The sequence below is a fragment of the Crocodylus siamensis genome, chromosome 1 (genome assembly GCF_052110815.1).
Source record: "Crocodylus siamensis isolate JL-2025a chromosome 1, ASM5211081v1, whole genome shotgun sequence".
NCBI lineage: Eukaryota > Metazoa > Chordata > Crocodylia > Crocodylidae > Crocodylus > Crocodylus siamensis.
The window spans coordinates 385,635,594-385,656,167 of NC_143395.1; the positions used below are offsets into that span (position 1 = coordinate 385,635,594).

The 20,574-nt window shown below is 42.0% G+C and overlaps 1 protein-coding gene across 1 annotated transcript in view; it reads left to right on the forward strand.

Annotated features, from left to right (window-relative positions):
• ZDHHC20 (zDHHC palmitoyltransferase 20) overlaps positions 1-19,628 on the forward strand; it is a 75,489-nt gene extending 55,861 nt beyond the window's left edge. The window contains exons 9-13 of the mRNA XM_090029052.1: positions 2,016-2,142; positions 5,410-5,499; positions 8,322-8,437; positions 9,755-9,831; positions 11,023-19,628. Coding sequence (XP_089885178.1) covers positions 2,016-2,142; positions 5,410-5,499; positions 8,322-8,437; positions 9,755-9,792 — 371 coding nt within the window. The 3' untranslated portion in view covers positions 9,793-9,831; positions 11,023-19,628. The remainder of the gene's footprint in view (positions 1-2,015; positions 2,143-5,409; positions 5,500-8,321; positions 8,438-9,754; positions 9,832-11,022) is intronic.
• Positions 19,629-20,574: the final 946 nt, after the last annotated feature.

Genomic DNA, 20,574 nt, shown 5'->3' on the forward strand with positions numbered 1-20,574 from the left:
GCCCCGTGAAGGTCAGGGCCATGTTGTACAAGGTGCTTAATGTACATGCAGTAAGACGCAATCCACGCTGCAAGAATGTTGTAAAATCTTATGGGCTGAAAATAAGAGGTAAAATTCTGCTAGAAAGTGCCTTGCGAAAAAGCTGCATTAAAACTAAAAACACTGACAAATATTTTCATTTACTCTTAAAGGAGTAAGAGACGTCACTACAGGCAACCCCTGCTTAATGCTCTTAATTGGTTCTGGAAAAACTGAGTATTAAGTAGAACCGTGCTAAGCGAAACCCATTTCCCCATAGAAATTAATGTAAATAGAGATAATTGGTTACTGCTGCTTCTTGCTGCAGCTTCTAACTACAGGCCCTTCTCTACACTCCTCCGCCTGCCTGCCAGCCGCTCCAGCACCACATGCCAGCCCACACCCCGTACTTCTGCTGCTCCACCCTTTGCCCCCTCTGGCACTGGCCCTGGCCTTGGCCCCGTACTCACGCCTGCCCCCCACTCACTGCTTCTCACTGCCACCGCTTCTCCTCACCCACCCTGCCCACCAACTGCTCTGGCACTGTGCTTCAGCCCGGGCACCCTGCTCCTGCTGCCCTGCCCTGGGCCCCTGTCAGCCCTGGCCCTGCAGCACCAGTGCCCTGGCTCTGCACCACTCATTCCCGCCCTCCCACTTGCTGCCACTATCTGCTCTCACCGCCGCTGCTGCTTTGCTGAGTGCTGTAACGAAACTGGCTCAGCACTAAGTGAAATCAGGTATGAATTTTAAATGAGCACTATAGCGAAATAGCATTAAGTGAAACCACATTAAACGGGGGTTGCCTGTAATTCTTTCTTTTCCTGTTGTAAACAGGTTCTTGCTGGTCAGCATAATACTTTCTAATAAATATTTAACTTAAAAACATTGGATAATTTTTTTAAATTCTGTAATCACATAGGAGTTCAAATCCCACTGACTTTCAGTGAGACCAGCCCCAAAGTGAATTTATTACTAGAAAATGAGACCATCTTTTAAGTCCTGAGGTGATGTTGCTGTGATGGTCCAGAAGCTATGCAAGGGGCAAGAGTTCTTGTGGGTGATATTTTTTATTGAACCAACTGTATGGTTAGTTATTACTTCTTTTTAGACCTAGCAACCATTGAAGATTTGTCTGTACCTGGTAGCATGAGCAAACTGCCTTTGAAATAATGCTTTGAATGAAGCTTTAATGTGTTTCCTGCTCAGACATCATTGTTTGAGGCAGATTATCTATTTCCTATCTTCCTTCACTAAACACGATTGTGGTGAGACAACTCTCATGTTATTTGGATGCTGTTGATTGCCTTGATCCTTGTTTGTCTTGTTACAGACTTGGTTTTAGCATAGGCAGTGCGTTGGTTGACTTATTTCTAGTAATGACCAGGAGTTGGATTGTAGTTTATCAGCTGCTTTTGAGTCCATGATCATGAACTAATCTTAATTCAGCTACCGACTTTTAGTGCCTTTGCTTTTTTATTTAGGGGAAACTGAAGTGGCCATTAAGACATGCTTGTTTCTCTTCCTGAAGAAGCTTCAAGCATGGTATGAAACAGGGTACTACTGTCCTGTTCATTAAGAATAGAGGAATTTTAGGAGATTTAGTAAAGGAGCATTTGGTCTGCTGTCTTTCAAATGCTGATGATATCCAACCAAGGTATCAGTTCTCCAGGTTAAACAACAATGTTTTTAGTACCTTAGCCAATATCTGTCTAAGATCGGGGCATAAATGGCTAAAGCCAAGCCAGACTGGTACACTGGTGAATAAACCAGTGGAAATTATCCCTTAGGCAAATTAACTAAGTTGATATCCATGCCTTACCATAATGCACTTTATCATTGCTGATAGTTTACCTGCGCTCCCTGTTTGTGCCATGTGTCTTTCTGTTGCCCGCAACAGGCATTAGTAATAAAGAAATTATTTTTTTATTATCTTTGTTTCCCGCCCTTCTCAGCATGTTTGCAGTTTAATGGTGGTTTTTATTTATTTATCTTTACAGAAGCATTTCGTGCACCCACATTTCGAAATGGCCCTGACAAAAATGGCTTCTCTCTTGGATGCAGTAAAAATCTGAGAGAGGTTTTTGGAGACGAAACAAAGTATTGGTTGCTACCTGTTTTTACAAGGTATTAAATCTTATTCCAGTTAAAATTATGAATTGATTTCAGTGATTCTTCTTCCCACTGCCTCCCCCAAAACCCTCTATCCATAAAGTTTGGAATGTGAGAATTTGTTGAAGGAAGGCTATATTAAACCGTTGAACAAACTGGGCTGATGAATTGAACCCTGGGCCACAAGGAGAGCTAAGAATCTTGCCACAACCAAGATTATTTTGAAACCTGTTTTTGAGAACATTACTTAGAAAGGAGCTGCCCATTGGAAATGATAGCACAAATGGTGCCTGACACAGAATAGGAATCCAGCAACACAAAGGCAAGGCCTAGAAACTCTCAAGCTACAAAAAAAAAAAAAAAAAAAATTATCAAAGGAAAACATGGTATATGTTTTAGAAACAGTTAAAAGACACATTTGACACAATTTTGCCTTAGGTATAGAGATGTAAATGTCATTTTAAAAATGTATGTTTAGCCTTCTCTAATTATAGCAGTCAAATGATTAACTGATTACACAGCAGCTCAAACACAGCTTCTGCTGGGAGCCATTCTGGGTTACTGGAGCCCTTTAACTGTGAGGGGGTGGGAGGAGGGAAGCCCAGCCAGACAGCACAGCCCACCTAGCCTACTTAAAGCCCTGCCAGGAAGGGAACACCTGTGAACAAGTAGCTTATTGCTTAATTTGATGAATCATTAGCAGGGATCCAGGTTTTCCATTTCCCATGGAAAAACAGAGTAGACCACAGATTTTACCTTTTACTGGAGGCAAACGTGGATTTCTCATTTTACCAGAGAAACCTGCAAATTATACAAGTTTGCACTGAGCTCCCTACAGAATGGCAGATTTCCAGCCTGCAGGGAGCTGGGAGAGAGTGGAAGGAAGGTGGTCAGGCAGGGGGCACCATGTGCATATAGATGCACATGGCTCGAGGCAGCCTGGAGAGCAGCTTCCACAGGTAAGTGAGGGGCGGAGGGTGGGGATTGAGGCCCCCATAGGGAGGGAGGAAAGGAGCTGGGCAGGGCTCTGGCTGCTGCCCAGCTGGGCGGTGCATGGGGCTTGGGGTTCAGGGCTGCAATGCATAGCTCCAGGGCCCCAGCAGGGAGCGGAATGGAGCTACAGGTGGCTCGTCTGGGGGAAAGATGGCTGGCTCCCCATTGCCATGCGCATTCCTGAGGAGGAAGGGGGACTGTGACCCCCAGATCTGTGCGCAGGGCAGGCATGGGCTGCATGTTCAGCCTCTCACCCTGCTTCCCTCCCCCAGGGCCTCCACAGCTCAACAGGCATGACCCAGTACAGCAGGGAACAGCGAAGCCACGTGAGGATCTCCTTGCTGTTACGAGCTCCACACTGCCCTGGCAATGTGCTGCTGTTTTGAGGGGTGCAGCCCTGTGCTGCTGCTCTCACTGCAGCCCCATGCACAGGAGGTGCGTCGCCAGGGCAATGCGGAGCTCACAGCAAGCAGCTTCTCCGTGCAGCTCTGCTGTTCCCGGCTGCGCTAGGTTGTGCCTGCTGGGCTATGGAGGCTTCAGAGGAGGGAAGCAGGGCAAAAAGCCCAAGCCCACAGCCTGCACCTGCCCCGCAAACAGATCTGCAGGATTCGGTTCCCTCTGCCCCACGGGAATGCCCACAGTGGTGGAGAGCTGCCTCCCTTCCCCCCCTGCCTGCCATAGCCCTGGCAGCTGGGGTCCCACTCTGGCAGGGCTGGGGGAGCAAGGGCTGTGGTTCAGGGGGTAAGGGGCACCAGCAAGACTGGGGACTGTGGAGGGGGAGTGAGAGGCACGAGCAGGGCCAGGGGACTGTGGATGGGGGAGTGAGGGGAACCAGCATGGCTGTGGGGGGACTTTAATATTAATCACGGATTTGCAGTTTTTTATTAGAGAATTTGCAATATTTTTATTGGAGAATTTGTGATTTTTTTTTTTTTTTATAAGGGAAAACCAGGATCCCTGGTTATTAGGCTGCTGACTGTTTTCCTCTTAGGCTATGGGTACTAGTCCCCCTCCCTTTCCCTTCCCCTTCCCTTCCTCCTCACTCCTCCCTCCCTTCCTCCTGCTTGCCCTGCTGCCTTCTGATTCCTGCTGGGGTATGTGGCTTCCCTTCCCTGCCAGACTGTGCCTGCACCAAGCTAAAGGATAATTGGTAAGCTAACCAGTTATCATTGCACTTAGGGCTAAACTTTCACATACCCATAGCTTAATCAAATGTGTGTTGAGATAATGTGATGTACAAGGTTCTGATTACATGAAGGAAATTTGGAAGTCCTCCACATCAGTTTTAAAACTGATTTCAGGGGACCCAGTGTTAGGAAGAGGATCTAGAACCAATAAGAGTTAAAGTCCAACAATGCTCTTGCAGTATCTTTTTATCTGTTAAGGTTGCTTTTAAAGCAACTCTAATCAAAATTCAGTGCCGGTACAAAGTAGGTGGCCACTAGAACCTTGTCCTGCACTGTTGCCTCCACTAATTTTAAAATGCCAGATCGTCTGGATCTGTTTAGTGTCTGCCTGTATGAAAGATGTACAGAAACAAGCCTAGGTAAGAGGAGCCAGTTATTTGGCCATATTCAAAGAATTATCTATGCTACATATCCCTAAAATTTGTGGCCTAAAATCTGTGATACTGGGACTCTGTCATGATAGACAGCAGTATATTTGGACAGAATGGGCAAGACTTATTTACAGGTCTACCCCCAACCACAGAGGCTACGTCCAGCATTTAAGCAGTTGATCACATGGCACAGAGGCCTCCCTGCCAGCCCTGCATGTAATCCCCAACCTTTATGAAGCTAGAAACAGACATCTTCCTTGGAGTGTGATCAGCTGTGCCACTATGGCATGGCATGGCATAGCTAATATGTTTTGCTGATGTCTACAGGGGCCCAATCCTGTGGGAGAAGGGCCTTGGGTATTGTGCCCCAATTTGGGTCCCATGTTTGCAAGCAGAGGAAATCTGTGCATCTGCAAGCACAGAGAAGGGATCTCCTAGAAGTCCTCCCTCTGCAGGGTATTCAAGTGCAGTGGGAAGGGAAACGCTGCAGGGGATTCCTCCACAACTTGACATGGAGCTGGGAGGGTGGTTTCCTGCTTCCAGACATGGGCCCTGTGTCAGGGTTGAAGCACCCAGGACCCTTTCCCACAGAATCAGGCTCCTGAAGCTGTGGAAGTTCCTGCCTGGGGTGACATTTGGCTTTCATATGAAAACCAAGGTAATTTTATTAATGTGTGACTAAATCTGTGTTTGGACTTTATTAAATTGGCTCATGTTCTTTTGCTGTGTAGCTTGGGTGATGGCTGTAATTTTCCAACTCGCCTGGTGATAATGGATCCAGAGCAACTTACTGTCTCAAGCCAAAATGAACCTGCCAAAAGGTATAAAGATTCAGTTGTTTGTCTTGTATTTTGCTTTCTATCTTGTTTCATCTGGAGAATAAACTTCAGAGCAAGTCTGGGAGAAAATTTTAATCATTTGTATTCCCAGTTGGGTCGTAAATTAGCTAGATAATCCATCCCATTCTGAGGAATTATGGTGTTCCTCCCTGGAGAGCAGTAGATCAAAAAAACAGGAATATTATACAAAGGGGACAAGAAATAATATGGAAAATATAAATGGACTAGCCAATTGCCCATCAAGAATGACAGGGGGGGCAGGAGCAGGCAGGAAGAGCCCTGTGTTCCGGGCCCGCTCCCCCTTCCCTCTGGCTGCTGGGGGCCTGGACCCGCTTTTCCCTGCTCCCCACCAGAGTGGCGGGGGGAAAGGGGAGGAGTGGGCTCAAGGGTGGAGAGAAGCCCAGGGGGAAAGGGGGGCGGTACAGGAGTGAACCCAGAGAAACCCAGGAACGGGCGGAAGGGGGATAGGAGTAGCGGCTTTGGGGCCAACACGGGAGAGGGGGTGGGGGAGGAGTGGGCCCAGGTCTGAGAGGGCGAGGAGGCATGCTCCTGCCCTCCCCCCACCGCTGCTGCGTTGGGCTGAGCCAGGCCCACTGCTCCCCCCCCTACCCCCAGCACAGCAAGCTGGCTTCTCCCCCACTCAGGTTTGCTCCACCTCCTGCCCTGCATATCAGGCCTGGGCCCACTTCTCTCCTCTCCCCACTGCTGCTGCATCGGGCATGGTCCTCCCACCTTGCAGGCAGCAACGACAGAAGTGGGGAGGGGCAGGATGGGCCGAGGCCAGGGCCAGTTGCCTTGCTCCCCGCCCCCTGCAGCACCCCAAACCCTCCCCCACCTTATCTCCAAGGGTGGGAGGCAGGCCAGCTCTGGTGGCTTCGCCCCCTGCTCCATTGTCTCCACCTAGAGGGACCGGGGCAGGGGGGACAAGGCCAGCACTGCTGGCCTTGCCTCCCCTGCTCCATTGCCACTGACCCAAGGGAACTGGCCTCGATTTCCCCCCCACTGTTCCCTGTGTCCCTGCCATCATGGTGGCACTCCACTGTGCCATCACTACCTGTCCAAATGCTTATTCACACTCTAATTGGCTATTTCAGTCAGCCACTCAGAGCACAAATAAAGCGTTATGGACGGACAGACAGATGGACGATTAAGGCTTTTATAATATTAGAATAGATTGATAGTGCACTTATCCTTGAACTGTGTAAGATTGGTTACCTCTCAAACAGAATACAAGGGATTAGGCAGCATGATACAAAGCCTGTGAAGAGAGATTTGAAAATGTTAATATGATATAATTTTAGAAAGAGGTGAGTAGGAGGTGCATAGAAATGCAGATTGTGTTGAAAGCCATTGGTGCATCTGCTAGCACTCCTCCTGACATGCAGAAGACACTGGAGCATCATACCACCTACATGAGGAATGCAACTTGCTGGTTTCCAGTTATGGGTCATCTTTTGCTCATATGACAATCTGTGCTAGTGAAGAGACGCAAAGCTAGTGTTTTGTGTATTTTTGGGCAACTTGACTGAGACCAGATAAAGATAGGCACTGTTTTTATAGAACTTATGAAGTGGTATTGAAGACTGTTTATTCAGTCAGGTTATGTGAGCATATAAACGTCTTTTGCTGTAAACTGAGGAGGTCTCTTAGCTGAAAATTGTTAATTACAGTTCAGTTTCCTAAGAGAGCCTGAGGAGGGTTAAGACAGCACATGCTTAAGGAAAACTCAGATACTTTTGTATTCAATATACTGTATAGTCTCAAATGCAACACACTTTTCCCCCCTAAAATCAGTCCCCCAGTTTTGGGGGGCATTTATTAAGCAGGGAAGCTGACATTCTGCCCAAGGTTGGATGTATCCTGGTTTGACACCTGTTCCACAGAGCAGCAGTTTTGGTATTACTCTTCAGGCAGCTAAGGGAGTCAGTTGACTTAAAGGTTCATTGTTCTTCACTCTGTGGGTGTTAATGATGGTATCTCGTTTTTAATGGTCTTCATGTTCCACTAATCAAGCTAAGCTTTCTTAGGGAAGTTTTGCTATCTGCTAGCTGTTCCTGGTCTGTCTTTCACACAGTCTGTAATTCTAGCACAGATTCTGTAGCTCTCTTCAAAATAATCTACCACAGAGACCTTGCTCTAGCAAGTAGCAGCTTAAGGATTCAGCTTTACTTATGCAGGAAAGAAAGAGTGAATCAGCTGAAGAATAGACTCTGTGCAGCCATAACTCTGGGAGAAGCTTTTAATCTTCATTCTGCCTTAAAAAAACAAAGTGTGTATTGTTTTGGGGGTGTATTGTATGTGAGAAAATATGGTAACCAAACTGAGGAAGGTATGCAATCTTAAATATGAGAGAAGCGTCCTGGTCCAAAAAACATAGTGGCATCCTGCACTAGGAGCATGCTGGATGGAGCCCTCATGACTAAGTTGTCCCATAGTCATGTGCTGCTTTCCTTTTTCCATATGTGCTGGTTACTTTTACTAGTTAATCTTCATGGCAGTCATACAGCTGAAAGCCCAGGACAGGTGCTGATAGAGTTTTTTAAATGGAATGTCCCAGCTGCGAACTTTTGCAGTTTCTTCTTGAATAGTAAATATCATAACTCAGCAGCAGAAACTATTTTCATTTAAACAAGTTTGGGCAACAGTCAAGTTCAAAGGTGTAAAAATGCTTTATTTGCACTTCTATTGCATTGGTTACTCTCTGCTTGCCCTTTTTAAGTAATTTGATTAATTTTTGAAGTGTACAACTATTACGATTAGAGGTGCCAGCTGTTGACAATAATTTGGCTTACTCTGCTTTTCAGCTCTGGAACCAGTCAGCCCTTTCCTGCTAAGCCACTCAGTGAGTCACAGAATCGATTGCTGGCCAGTGAAAGTCAGTGGGCGGAAAGTGGCTCTGAAGAAGAAAATGTTAAATCAGGTAAAATGTATAACCCTAGAAAAATAGGGCTGGAAGAAATCCAAAGAGGTCTAGTCCAAACCCCTGTCTAACCTATCCCAAACAACCATTTGGAATCTGCGAATGGGAGGTCTCTCTCTCTCTCTCTCACCTGTTCCATTGCTTAATCACCTGCATAGTTGAAACGTTTAATCTAATATTTAACCTTACATTTCCTTTGTTGCAATCTAAACCCATTATTTCTTCCAACTGTTCAAGGCTTGTCATTTTTGTTGCTGGCTTTTGAGCTCTTTCAAATTTATCAACATCTTTCTTGAAGTAGAGTGCCCAAATCTTGGATGTAGCACTCCAAGTGAGGCTTCATCAGTGCTGAATAAAATGGAAGATTTTTTTCCCAGGGTTTGCATACAACACATCTATCAATATATTGTAGTATGTGGTCAGTATTTCCCACCCCCCAACAATATCATATGTTCAGATCTGATGCACTATAAATCTCTGTTCCTTTTCTAAATTTGTGCAGCCTAGCCAATTGTTCCCCCATTGTGTACATGTTGTGCATTTGATTGTAGCTTCCTAAGTGTAGTGTATTGTACTTTGTTCTTTCTGAATTTCATCTTATTTTATTTCATATGATTTACAATTTACCAAATTACGGAAGTCATTTTGAATTTTAATCCTGTTTTCTATAGTGTCTGCTACTCCACTTAGTTTGGAGTCATCCAGAATTTATAATTTAGTAAATACAAAGTAGCTCTTAATGTACCACGTAATCCAGTCCTGTAAGTGATTAATAAAGATACTGAACATTACTGGACACAAGACAAGACCCCCCTGGGGAGTCCCACTTGATACCTCCTCCCAATTTGATGTTGACATTGGGCATGATTATCCAACCAGTTGAGAAAAATGTTCCAGCATAAGCCCATGAGTGTCGTGTTTCTGCAGCAATTATTGTTATAAAAATCATTTAGGCAAGGATAGCTGAGCTGCAGACATTTCTGATGAACTTCAGTGGGAAGACTGGAACCAGTATTTTATGTATAGAATAAAACTAACGTGGTCATTCCAGTCTGATCTATAGCAGGTTACTGCGCTAAGCCAACTAGAAAATTGTTATCATTTTCCATTCTCAAGTTGTTCTGAATGTTTTAGTGTGGGATGGGTTTGCCTTTTTGTTTTAAAAGAAGAAAAATAGTTCTCTAATAGAAAAATGGCAATAGCACAATGAATACTTGTTTCTGGTTTGAAAACAGTAGAATTGTTTTTCATTATTTATTTGGTACAGATCTTTTTTTAAAAATAAATCATTGAGATAATGAACATCTTATATTTTAGGTGCAAAAAAGCATATTATAGTTTCAATGGAAAGCTGATCTTAACCTGGTACTGGCCAACTATCTCAATGAGAAGCGGTAAGTAACTGAAAATTTTGCAAACCTAAAAGGCCATAAGCAATTCACCATATTTACTCAAATCCAAGACAAGGATTTTTTTCCCCTCCATTTAACATTAGACACGGCTTTCCACCTGTCTTGGATTTGAGGACAAGGCAGCTATAAGCAGTGGGAAGTGGGAAAGACGGGCACTGGGAGGAGAACAGGTGATGGGGGGGTGTAAGCATGTGTTGGGGACAAATGGCAAGAGAGGAAGGTGCAGGAGGGGCAGGCAAAATGGGGACAAGTGATGGGGGAACTGCTTCCCTACCACCTGGCTCCCTACCGTTGTTTTCCCTGCTACAGCAGTTGAGGGGGGACAAATTTAAGACAGTCCTCCAATAATCATAATCTCTGCCTGGAAAATTACAACAAATGTAAAGTTTTCCTTATATGGAATCTAATTAGGGAGGAGTGGTCTTAAATTCAGAGTAGTCTTGGATTCAAGTAAGTACAGTATTTATTTCTGTGTTGAAATAATCAATCACTGAATTCAGGGAAAAGTAAAGAGCTTGGTCTTTCATGCACCAGAAATACCAGAAGTCTATTTCTAAAACGCTTCATATTTCCAAATAAGAGATGGTGTCTTCATTCTAATCCAGTAGGCCCCTTCAGTAAAACACTTTGGGAAATCAATTCTAGAATAAACTAAAATTCAAATGAAATTCAATTCAGCCTTCCTTGTTTTAGTAACAGTGGATTCATGGAGAAAAATTCACTAAGTAAATGAGCTGCAAGCCAATTTTTAGGGCCAGTTGTGAATTTCCTCGAGTTGAAAGATAATCATTGGTGAGAAAAGAACTGGAGGAGCAGATAGGAGGCAGCAGGGTGTAAGATGGAGATATGTATATACATGTATGTATGTGTGTCTGCATATATTTATATAAATAAACAAATAAATTAAATGTATGCAGATAAATTGTGTGTGTGTGTGTGTGTGTGTGTATTCCTTTTATATTTTAGAAGACCAGAGGCTTTTTTTCCTTATGTTAAGTGGGGAAACAATCCTCATCTTAGAATCAAGCAAATACTGGTACATGGTTTTAAAAACCTTTTATGCATAAAATTAATTGAGGGAGGTCCATATAATTCTTGAATTCAGCCTGATCTACTTGTTTTATCAAGGTTAACAGTTACACTTCCACTAATTAACTGATTTCCTTTCATTAGGTTTTTGCAACACATTTGCGCTTGAATATTAATTTTGTTCAGAAGATGTCCAGTAAAATGGAACAGTGCACACATTACAGAAGATACATGAAAAAATGAGTTTTTGTACAGTACAATGGATGCTTGTAAGCACTACTGCAGAGCAGGGAAGTAAGACAGATGCCTTAACGTGTGTTTATGCAACATTGAATTCTGTAATGCTACCAAAGGGTCAAATCCTGAAGTATCCTGTATGGATGCCCATGGCACAAACAGAGTGGACACTATGCATTTCTGCTATGCTCTGATGGTGGGGATAGATCCGCAGAAAACTCAAGCAGACCCCATCCCGCTGTGCACTGCGGAAGCTACTTCCACAGCAAGTCTGCAGCATGCCAAGGAAGGGAAAAGTAGATGTGTTGTCCACAAACAGGCCAGTGAGTCTGCACAATGTAGATACATGTGGCCCAAACACCGGGTAGGAGGAGAACAGGATGGTGTATCCTTTCCTCTTCCTAGTACCCAGCAGCAGCTGGTCACAAGCTGCCTACCCATTACCCTGGTTCTGTAACCCTCATGGGGCTTGAAATTTCTCCCTTTAGTCGTTCTCTGTTGCAGCACAATGCCAAGCAAGTAAAGCCTCTCTACTTGGGCTTCGCTTGTTTGATTTAGGATTGGGCCCTTAGTCATTTTCATTTAATTTTGTTAATTGTATTAGGAATGTAACTTAAGCTGCATACATGTGATCAGGGGTTTCTGTGGTAGAAAAACTTACTCAAAGACCCTGAACAGACATTCCAATGCAGTCGCTGAGCAGCCAAGGAACCCTTGTGCACACATCTTAGGCTCTGCAGTCTACCTGGTGACAAATAACAACAGTGCATAGGGCAACCTTGATTGGGTGACCCAAATTGTCTTGTAGGCTGCATCTCAGTGCAGCTGCTTGGCTGGAACAGTAGAATCCAGCCTGAGTGACACACTGTTTCCCTGGACCCATGGGGCTGGGAACAAAGCACATTGGAATACTGGAAGATCCTACAGCTGGAGCTTCTCGAAGGTACATGTACAGAAGTTCACTCTCACAAGATAAACTCCCAGGAGCAATTTAACCATGGTTGTTCCCAGTTTATTTTTCTCTTAGAGCAGGCATTTTTGCTGAGAGAGAAAAAACCTCAATGTTTATATACCTGATTTCTGCTGGGAGAGAGAAGTGGCTCTCTGTTTAGAAACTGAATGTCTGTACATGGCCTTAGTCACGTGAATTTTCTTTTAGACCTATTTTACCTGGATAATAATACTACTTGCCTCTTAACACAAAAAGTTTGCCAATCCAAAATGAACTAACAAACCAGCTAATTTTTCTCTGGTGGGTGCAGAATGGTCTTGCAAGCCAGTAATAGAAGGGCAAGATACTAGTAGCAGCAGAAACCGGATTGCAGTTGTGTAGTGTACTAGAAAATAGAACTGGAGGAGAATACTGCTTTATATATTGGACTATTACTGGTTTGTGAACACTTGTTTTATACTTTTTGTTTTACCTTTTTAAATAAAAACAAAGGGTTTTTTATTGTTGGTTCTAAAGTACCATTTACATGGAGTTTGAATAGCTGATGAAACTTAAATGACGAATCATACATGTATTTAATCCACTGAAAGTTCATTGTGTGCTATGCTCTGTTATTTTAACTTCTGTTTTAAGTGATGGCAACTGAAAAAGCTGAACTCGGTGCTTTATGAAATGCCATACTTCATGAAAGATGAAATATTTTTCTTACACGGGGAATAAAGTTCATCTAAAGCTCAAGACCTGCAGTAAACCAAACATACCCACATATCTTATTTTTGGATAGAAAAGCTAGTGCTAGATATTTTGCAGTGGTCTGGAAACTGCACTCAGCAACATTTTTACAAATACTCCTTTCCTTTCCATTTCTTCTGTAATATATGATGAACCAGTGCCATAGCCCTCTTAAAACTGACTGGAAGGCAGGTGAGTTGCTGATCAGAGAGAACAGTGCTGAAGGAACCTACCTATTGAGTTAACCTCCTGAATTGGTTACTTCTATGGTTAATTGTTTCTAGATCCATATGGATATAGATATATGCATGTTTAAGTTAATGTACAGCAGAGTTTTGCCTTTGAAAAAAACCTCAAATCACCTCTGAAGTTTAAAATTGTATCTCTTCCTTAAAAATGCTCCTTAAGAAGGAGAGAATAATTTTGAGCCTACAAATGTTCCTGTGAAATTAATGGTCCAATTTGAAATTTTTATAAACTTTGCAGCGTGTTGCAGCAAACTCTGTCCTTGTATACAAGGGAATATCTGCCAAGTTCAGCATCTACAAGAACATCAGTATGGCTTCCCTTAAACTACTTTTTTCCTCTCCCTCAAATATTGTGTCCATCTCATCAGAGATTGGCAATCTCTGCTTAGCTGAAAAGAAACAAAAAGCCTCCAGATTTCAGTTATGTCAGCATGTTGAGCTTGGAAAGTTACAGCCTCAGGAGCCCCTCCACTAAGATACCTTTTGGCATGGGATGTCTGTACTGGGTTGAGAAACAGAAGACTTCGATTTCAACGCACCTCTTGTACCAACTGGTGCAAAGGCTGAGATTGTGCTCAAGAGTTTTATAATTCTGGAGGAAATACTGCATTTACCTTACCTGGTCACTTCTGTCTTAGGAAGAGGTAACTGAAGAACTGGGGAGGTTGCACGGGCTAATTTCTGGCAAAGTTGGGAACAGAATCCAAATCTGTGCTATAGCAAAGCTTCCTACTCGGCAGTACTGCCTGATTCTAAGGACTGGCCTGAACACCGTCCTGCTTGGACTGTTCAGTTTATACCAGCATAAATATGTCAATCTGTGCAAGAGTTTAGCAGCAGTTTAACTGGAGTCATCAACTATCAGAACACCACTGAAGCATGTACTCAGTAATCTGAACACAAGACCTGCCACCACCCTGCCCGGTATACAATACATGCCAGAGCAATGGCAACTAAAAGAGAAGTCTTTTAACAGTTGTTTCAGTTTGTTTGTTTTCCTGAATCAACAAACTGAAGGAAAACAAAGCTGTTACTTCAAGGTCATATTCTAGAGCAGGGCTGTCCAGCTCATTTGGGTTGGCAGGCCAGATCCAGACTGGCGATACTTGTGGCCAGTGTACCCCCAGCAGCAGAGCATGCAGCTGTGGCATTAAATCTTGTGTACTGACCATGCCCCCACCGCTTGCCCTGTTGTGAAAAGTATTTGTAACAGGAATCTCAACCTGAAAATTGTGCAGCAGGGTCACTAGTGGTGGTTTTAACCCCAAGTGCTGGTCCTGCCAACACAGCAACTCTGGTAGTCACAGGGGTGAACCCCACTGCTGCTTACCCTACCTTAAAATTTCTGGCCATCCAACAGGCTGCAATTTTACCACTGATAAGGCCACATGTCACCTATAGGCCTCCATTTCTTCAGCAGTGCTGTAGAGCAAGTTTAGTATATCTGTTTTATATTGGAACAATTTACCCAGGTTCACAGAAGCTTAGGGCTGGAAGGGACCTTGTGAGATCACTGAGTCTAGCCCCCCTGCTGGGGTGAAAGACTTATACTAGAACAATTTTGAATTTTTTAAATTTATTTATTTATTTATTTAGCACAAGCTTTGGTCCCATTTGATTTAGAAAATAATGCTCTGCTGTGTCTTGATTTCTGAGCCACTGTAGTGTAAAGTAGTATAAAAGTTTTGTGGAAACAAGCTTTCATAGATTAAGACCAGATTTTTGTTGAGTGGTCTCCAAAGACCTGTGGTTTTTCTTTTGCATCTGGATAAGGCACAATGAACTGAAATTTCCATAAAGAACTAGTGCTGTTTCTGATGCTTGTGGAGCTTTGAGTACCATAGGTAGGGATCTACCTAATTCATGGATGCTGCCTCCATATTTCATGGTCCCAGCATGGTGTTGGGCATCATTTTTGTGATGTAGCATGGCAGGGGTGCCTCCCATGCCTCTAGCCAAGTGAACCTGGAAGTCCTGCACCTCCCCAGAGATTGACGGGTCACCATCTATTAATCTGGGGAGGAGCAACACTTCCAGAGCCCCTCAGTGAATCTCAACCCCCATCCCTGCCCTGCATGCTCCAGTAGACCAGGGCTTCCTGCCCTTTTCTGTCTAAAGCTGCCTTTTCCCCCCTCCCCCTTGCTGACTGGCTGCCACTTTCCCGCTTTTTTGAAGGGACCAGGGTTTTTAATGGGGGTCCTACCAAATTCAACAGCACCCTCTTGAGTTAATGAAGCAGGGGTTGTCCTTTGAGGTTAAAGCATCTCTCTGAAAGCCCACATTCTGTAACAGTGTAAAATTAAGGAATCCCCCTCTGAATATAGTCACCATTGCTGGAGAACAGATTGGCACAAGGAAGGCTATTTCAGTGGAAGTATTATGAAAATAAACTTAAAGGTTGAAAAGGTAGCCATGGGTGACCTATTAAGTTCACTAGCCAAATAGGTGCCTGTCACTGGGGTGAGGAGTAGGCTACCCCATTTTTGCTATCCTCTTTATGGTGGTGGGGAGGTGGGGAAACGGGCTGAGGCATGTAACTGGTATCCAGCTGACATCAAGGCTATTAATGTTAAAGCAGTTCTACTGACCGTCCCTTAGTTATAAAAGCAAGGGCACTGTTGCTGTCAGGGGAAGTGGCAGGGAAAGCTAGAGGGCAGAGAAGGTGAGTCGGTAATAACACCACGTTTGGTAAGGAGGGAAGCAAAATAAGTCTGGCTGCTATTCTGCAAACTATTTTTGAGTGTTATCAACAGAAGCAGGACTTTGAATTAGGTGTAAACCAGCGTGCACATGCCTTTAGCCCAGGCATCCCTGTTGAACAGCTCAGAGGCTTCCAGTCACTATACTGCAGGAACCCAGCCCACCCTTCCAGGATCGCTGGGTGTTTTCTCCGGATAATATTGTTATTTTTATAAACCTGTTCCACATCTGCAAATATAGAAACACTGGGGTTGTAGCCAAGTAATAGCAACATACTAAGCCTTCAGGCCCTTCAGAATGAATTTTGCAGCCAATAATAATCCAGTTATCCAAGAATTGCTGAAATAGTCTCCTACGACAACAGTCTACACACTTTAATATTTTTAAAGGTTAGGGGTTTTTTTTAATGAAATGTAGGTAAAATGCTCCAAGGATGGAAGCCCAATATCAGACTCATGTGTAAGGGTTGTGCAAATGTCTGAATCATTGAGCATGACAAGCAGTTTAAATCAGGCAAGGAATCCCTGGAAATAAAATAACTGAGCTTGCTCAAAAGTCTCAGCTAATGCTTTTGCTTATGTTTGCCAATATTTTTATGACATGGTAGTTTCATTAACATCTATGTAGCATAATCAGATTGCTTTATTATAAATTTATAAATGGCTTGTCAAGTCTGGGCAAAGTTGTATGACTGAGGAAGGAAAAATGACATGCTGATCTTTATTATCAATCACTTTCTTGCAATAACAGAATTTGACTTCACAAATTATAGAGTGATATTTTAAGCCAAGACTTCCACTTAATAGTTCAGAAGGTGACACTAGAAGAATTGTTGCCATTGTTACTGTTTTTTAGCTATCTGATCAGGACATATGCTGTACTGTTAACCAATATACCCAGAAATGTGTAGTATACACAGGTGCCAAGATCATCTTTGTCCAGTATGTAGGAACTAACACACTGTCAAGCACTTGCACTCACATGGGTGTTAAATATCTAAATCTTTCAGGTACTGCATATTTGTTGCTTTGATCTTTTCCTGGTGCTTTCTGGGACAAAATAATCATTCACCTTCTAGATGGCTAACTTCCTGTCCATGTTCACACCCCAAGTTGAATTATACTATTTTGCTTTTTTATTTTCATTTATGGACAGTTGTCATACAGTTTCAGTCATCTGGAGCCCTAACACTGGAACAAAAGTTGCATTTGTAGTTAAGGATTAAGGTTAATGCTGACAGCCACATGTGCATCTGATTTAAAAGTGACACAAGCTAGTGAAATTACTCTTCAATCTAAGCAGTGACTAGCCAAATTCCAAGAAATAGCTTTGAATACGAAGGGTATAGACATGCAAATAAATTATGTCAGATGTACCTGTGAGCACCTCCTTTATAAGGTGGTTAATGCAAGGTGGCTTGCCCCTTGCTGAGAGTGAGATTAGCTACCTCTGGTTTCCCCCAGGTCAGAGCATGCGCAGGTTACTGTAGAGGTAGCTAGCACACTGTAAATTCACACCCTCATTTGTTCTGTAGTAACTTGGTGGAATTTGACTCCATATTTTCCTATATGAAGACTGAGCTATCTAGAACCCAAGCATACTTTAGGGATTCAAATAGACAGAACTTTTTGTAATTAAATTTGGTTTTGTAATGCCTGAAATTTAATTAAATATTCAACACTCAGAACTTCCTGTATCACTACATGATACCAAAGAGCAGCTGCAGAATAGTTATTTATTGTAATACCAGACAGGTTTACTAAGTTCATTTCTATCAATGTATTTGGGATGCTTTTTGTATGCATTTTCTGTAATACACAGATGCTGCAATATGTAATAAAATGCAGATAATTATAGTTCATCTTAGAGCTGATTGTTCAAACTGACATTAATTTAGACTAGGCAGTAATATTGTGCAGTATTACTTGAATTTGTTTCTGTTGGTAAAGTGTGACCACATTTACAAGATTCTTTAATATTACTTAGTTTTCAAAAAATGATTTTTTGTTTTTCCAACAGAAACTAAGAAGAGTGCTTGGCACTCATGCAGATGTGTTGGGAACAAAGTATTGGAATCTCCTGTTGGCACCAAAGAATTAATGGTCACCTGGAGATTTCCTACTGTTGCAGTTCAATAAAGTGTTCAACATCTCATTGTTGACCACTTGCCCTCCTACATCAGCTCTAGTGTAGTATTCCGAGGAAACTAAGGCTTGCCATAGTATTTTTAGGATCAATCCACATCTGGTTCAGGAAGAAGATGCTAGTTGCCAATTCAAAGCTTGCCCCAATTTTAAATCAGTTGATTATGTAAACTAGATATCCCTGCAGTTACTCCAGCTTCTGTATTTGCCAGTGAATGTCATCTCCATTGCACTGTAATGGCAAAGTTCAGGTGTCTGCAACCATTTCACTTACGTAGTTGTCTTTATTGTGCTGCATAAACTTGCAATGAGTTGTATTAAGTCTGTATGAGGTTGATTATACAAGGATAAATATGTAATAAATGATACTTACTGTATTTTTTGTATATTGCAGGTAGGAATATTCCTATGCACAAAGAAAACATGTTGCCATTTATAGTTTCATACTTGAAATAATTTTTTTAATGAGCTTTTATAAAGGAAGTAAATAATACAAAGACACATCACTTTGCCTGAAGTTCCTTCATATTTTTTTAAACTGTAGCTTATAACCTCCCTGTATATGTTGGGTTTTTTCCACCAATGTAATCTTAAACCATTATTTACTGTTGAGTGTTTGCATTCAGAATTTTGTAAATCAAGATTCAGACTTTCATTCTTATTTTATCTGAAATACATTCAAGTTTAAGGCAAAATTTGCACCTTTTTAGGTCCTTTTTTTCCCAAAGTGGTAAACTATTATATCAGTGAATGCAAGAATAACTTAATAAAGAATGTGAAATATTCTGGTTATTGTTTAAATGCAATGTATGTGTTTTGTAAAGCATACAGCATGTTCTTTTAACTAATGGAAAAGCTTATGGGGGAAATCTCCTTCTGTAGTTTTAATAGACAGGAATTTGTATGGTATGCTTTATGGTACTGATGATTCTTCTCCTACACTTACACTCTTGGGCTCACAAAGATTGTATTACCTTTCAACCCACTCTTGTTTAAGTAAGTAAAGGAAAATCTGATGCTGCATTTTCAAGAATCAGTAGATGCTAACATTAGTGAATTATAATTTTTAGTCTCTCAAACTGGACTGTTTGGGATATATTTAAACTCCTTTAATACAGCAAATGTCATGTAAGCTTTTCTTTTTAAAGGGACAACTGTAAAATTGTTTTGAGAGACAGTCTGGTCAGAGCAGAGATGACTTCAGTTCTCTGAATGGAATATAACCCTATAAGACGTGGCAGTAGATCAGTCACTGCTTTTCAAATGTAAATGAACAGATTTTCATGAATACAAACCCAGTTTAAACACTTAGTTAGCCTGTAAATGCATTTCATCCACCTTATACTGGTTTAGTCCAGAATTCTATTTAATGGTCAGGGAAGTATATTTCAACTGTTCTCTATTGTAGTTGAATTATTAAGTAATTAGCATTACTAAGTTTAGTGTAGAAAATTATGGCTTCTTAAAAATAGACTGTTCCCTTCTAACATTTGTAATTTGAATTGGGCAGGGACAGGATGAAATGGTAGCACAAGCAGATAATAAAGTGGAAGAAAAGAATAGCAACTGATTGGTAGAATACAAAGCTATTTCTAAACACAAAAAAAAAATGCACACAAAAATTCCAACCACTGAGAGATGTAGTCAGAAAGTATTTAAAAGACTAAAGTGAAGTTGATGGTCCATGAATTTTCAAATTAATGTTGAATTGGAATCAAGTTAGATTAAATATAGAAAGCATTCAGCCCCTTTGATTTGTTGAGGAGCCTGGTAGCTATCAATTAATTATAAACCTAACACAATGAAGTCAGTCTAGTTATCAGCATAATGGGTAGTAGTCAAAAAGACACTACCAGCTTAACAGTTACCAAATCTTCTCAACAGGAGTTTAAGCAGCAGTGAGAACAGAAGGCAAAACAGATTTTTAAACAACATTTTCTTGTTTTCTTCCAAACAATGAGCAAAGGAGGCTGGCATCCAAGAGAAGGTGATCTCTTGCTAATAAACAAGAGATAACAGGTAGAGTGGGGCAGGCTGTGAAGGGTTTGCAGTACAGAAGGTAGGCAGTAGTTACACTTCAAAACTTTACATAGTGAAAAAAATAGGTTAGGAAAGCAGTCTTAGCATCACTACTGTTGCCAGATAAATGAAATCCTGCCCTGCAGGTGTCATCCAGAGAAAAGGATGATATAGTGATCAAGATACAAAGTAAGACCCTAGAAAAAATTGTCCCTGAATCCCATTACAGGTGACTATTCTGCTCCAAACAGATTTTACTAAAAAGCTGAGCATATATTCAACAAGTAGTAATTTATGGCTCTCAACATAGTTTGAGACTTACAGAACCACCCTTCAAGTTCCTCTGGCAAATGGGTTGTGATGATACTTTAGACTTTATGGTTAAGCACACTGAAGTGAGGCATACACCATGCTCACTTCCATTTGGAAAAAGCCCTTCTAAACCAATGCTTTCCTTAAGATATCTGTAGCTGTTGCAAAATATTGAGATAAGACACAAGTCTGCTCTTGAAATCTAGCAGGTCCTCACCTGTGATTTGTGTCTGAACAGCTGACTGTCAGAAAAGGGGATATCTGAAGTGCACAAGAATTATAGATTCCTACAGAAAACTAAACACCGTCAATCTTAAAGTATTATTTTACATCTTCCCATTCTAAATGAACA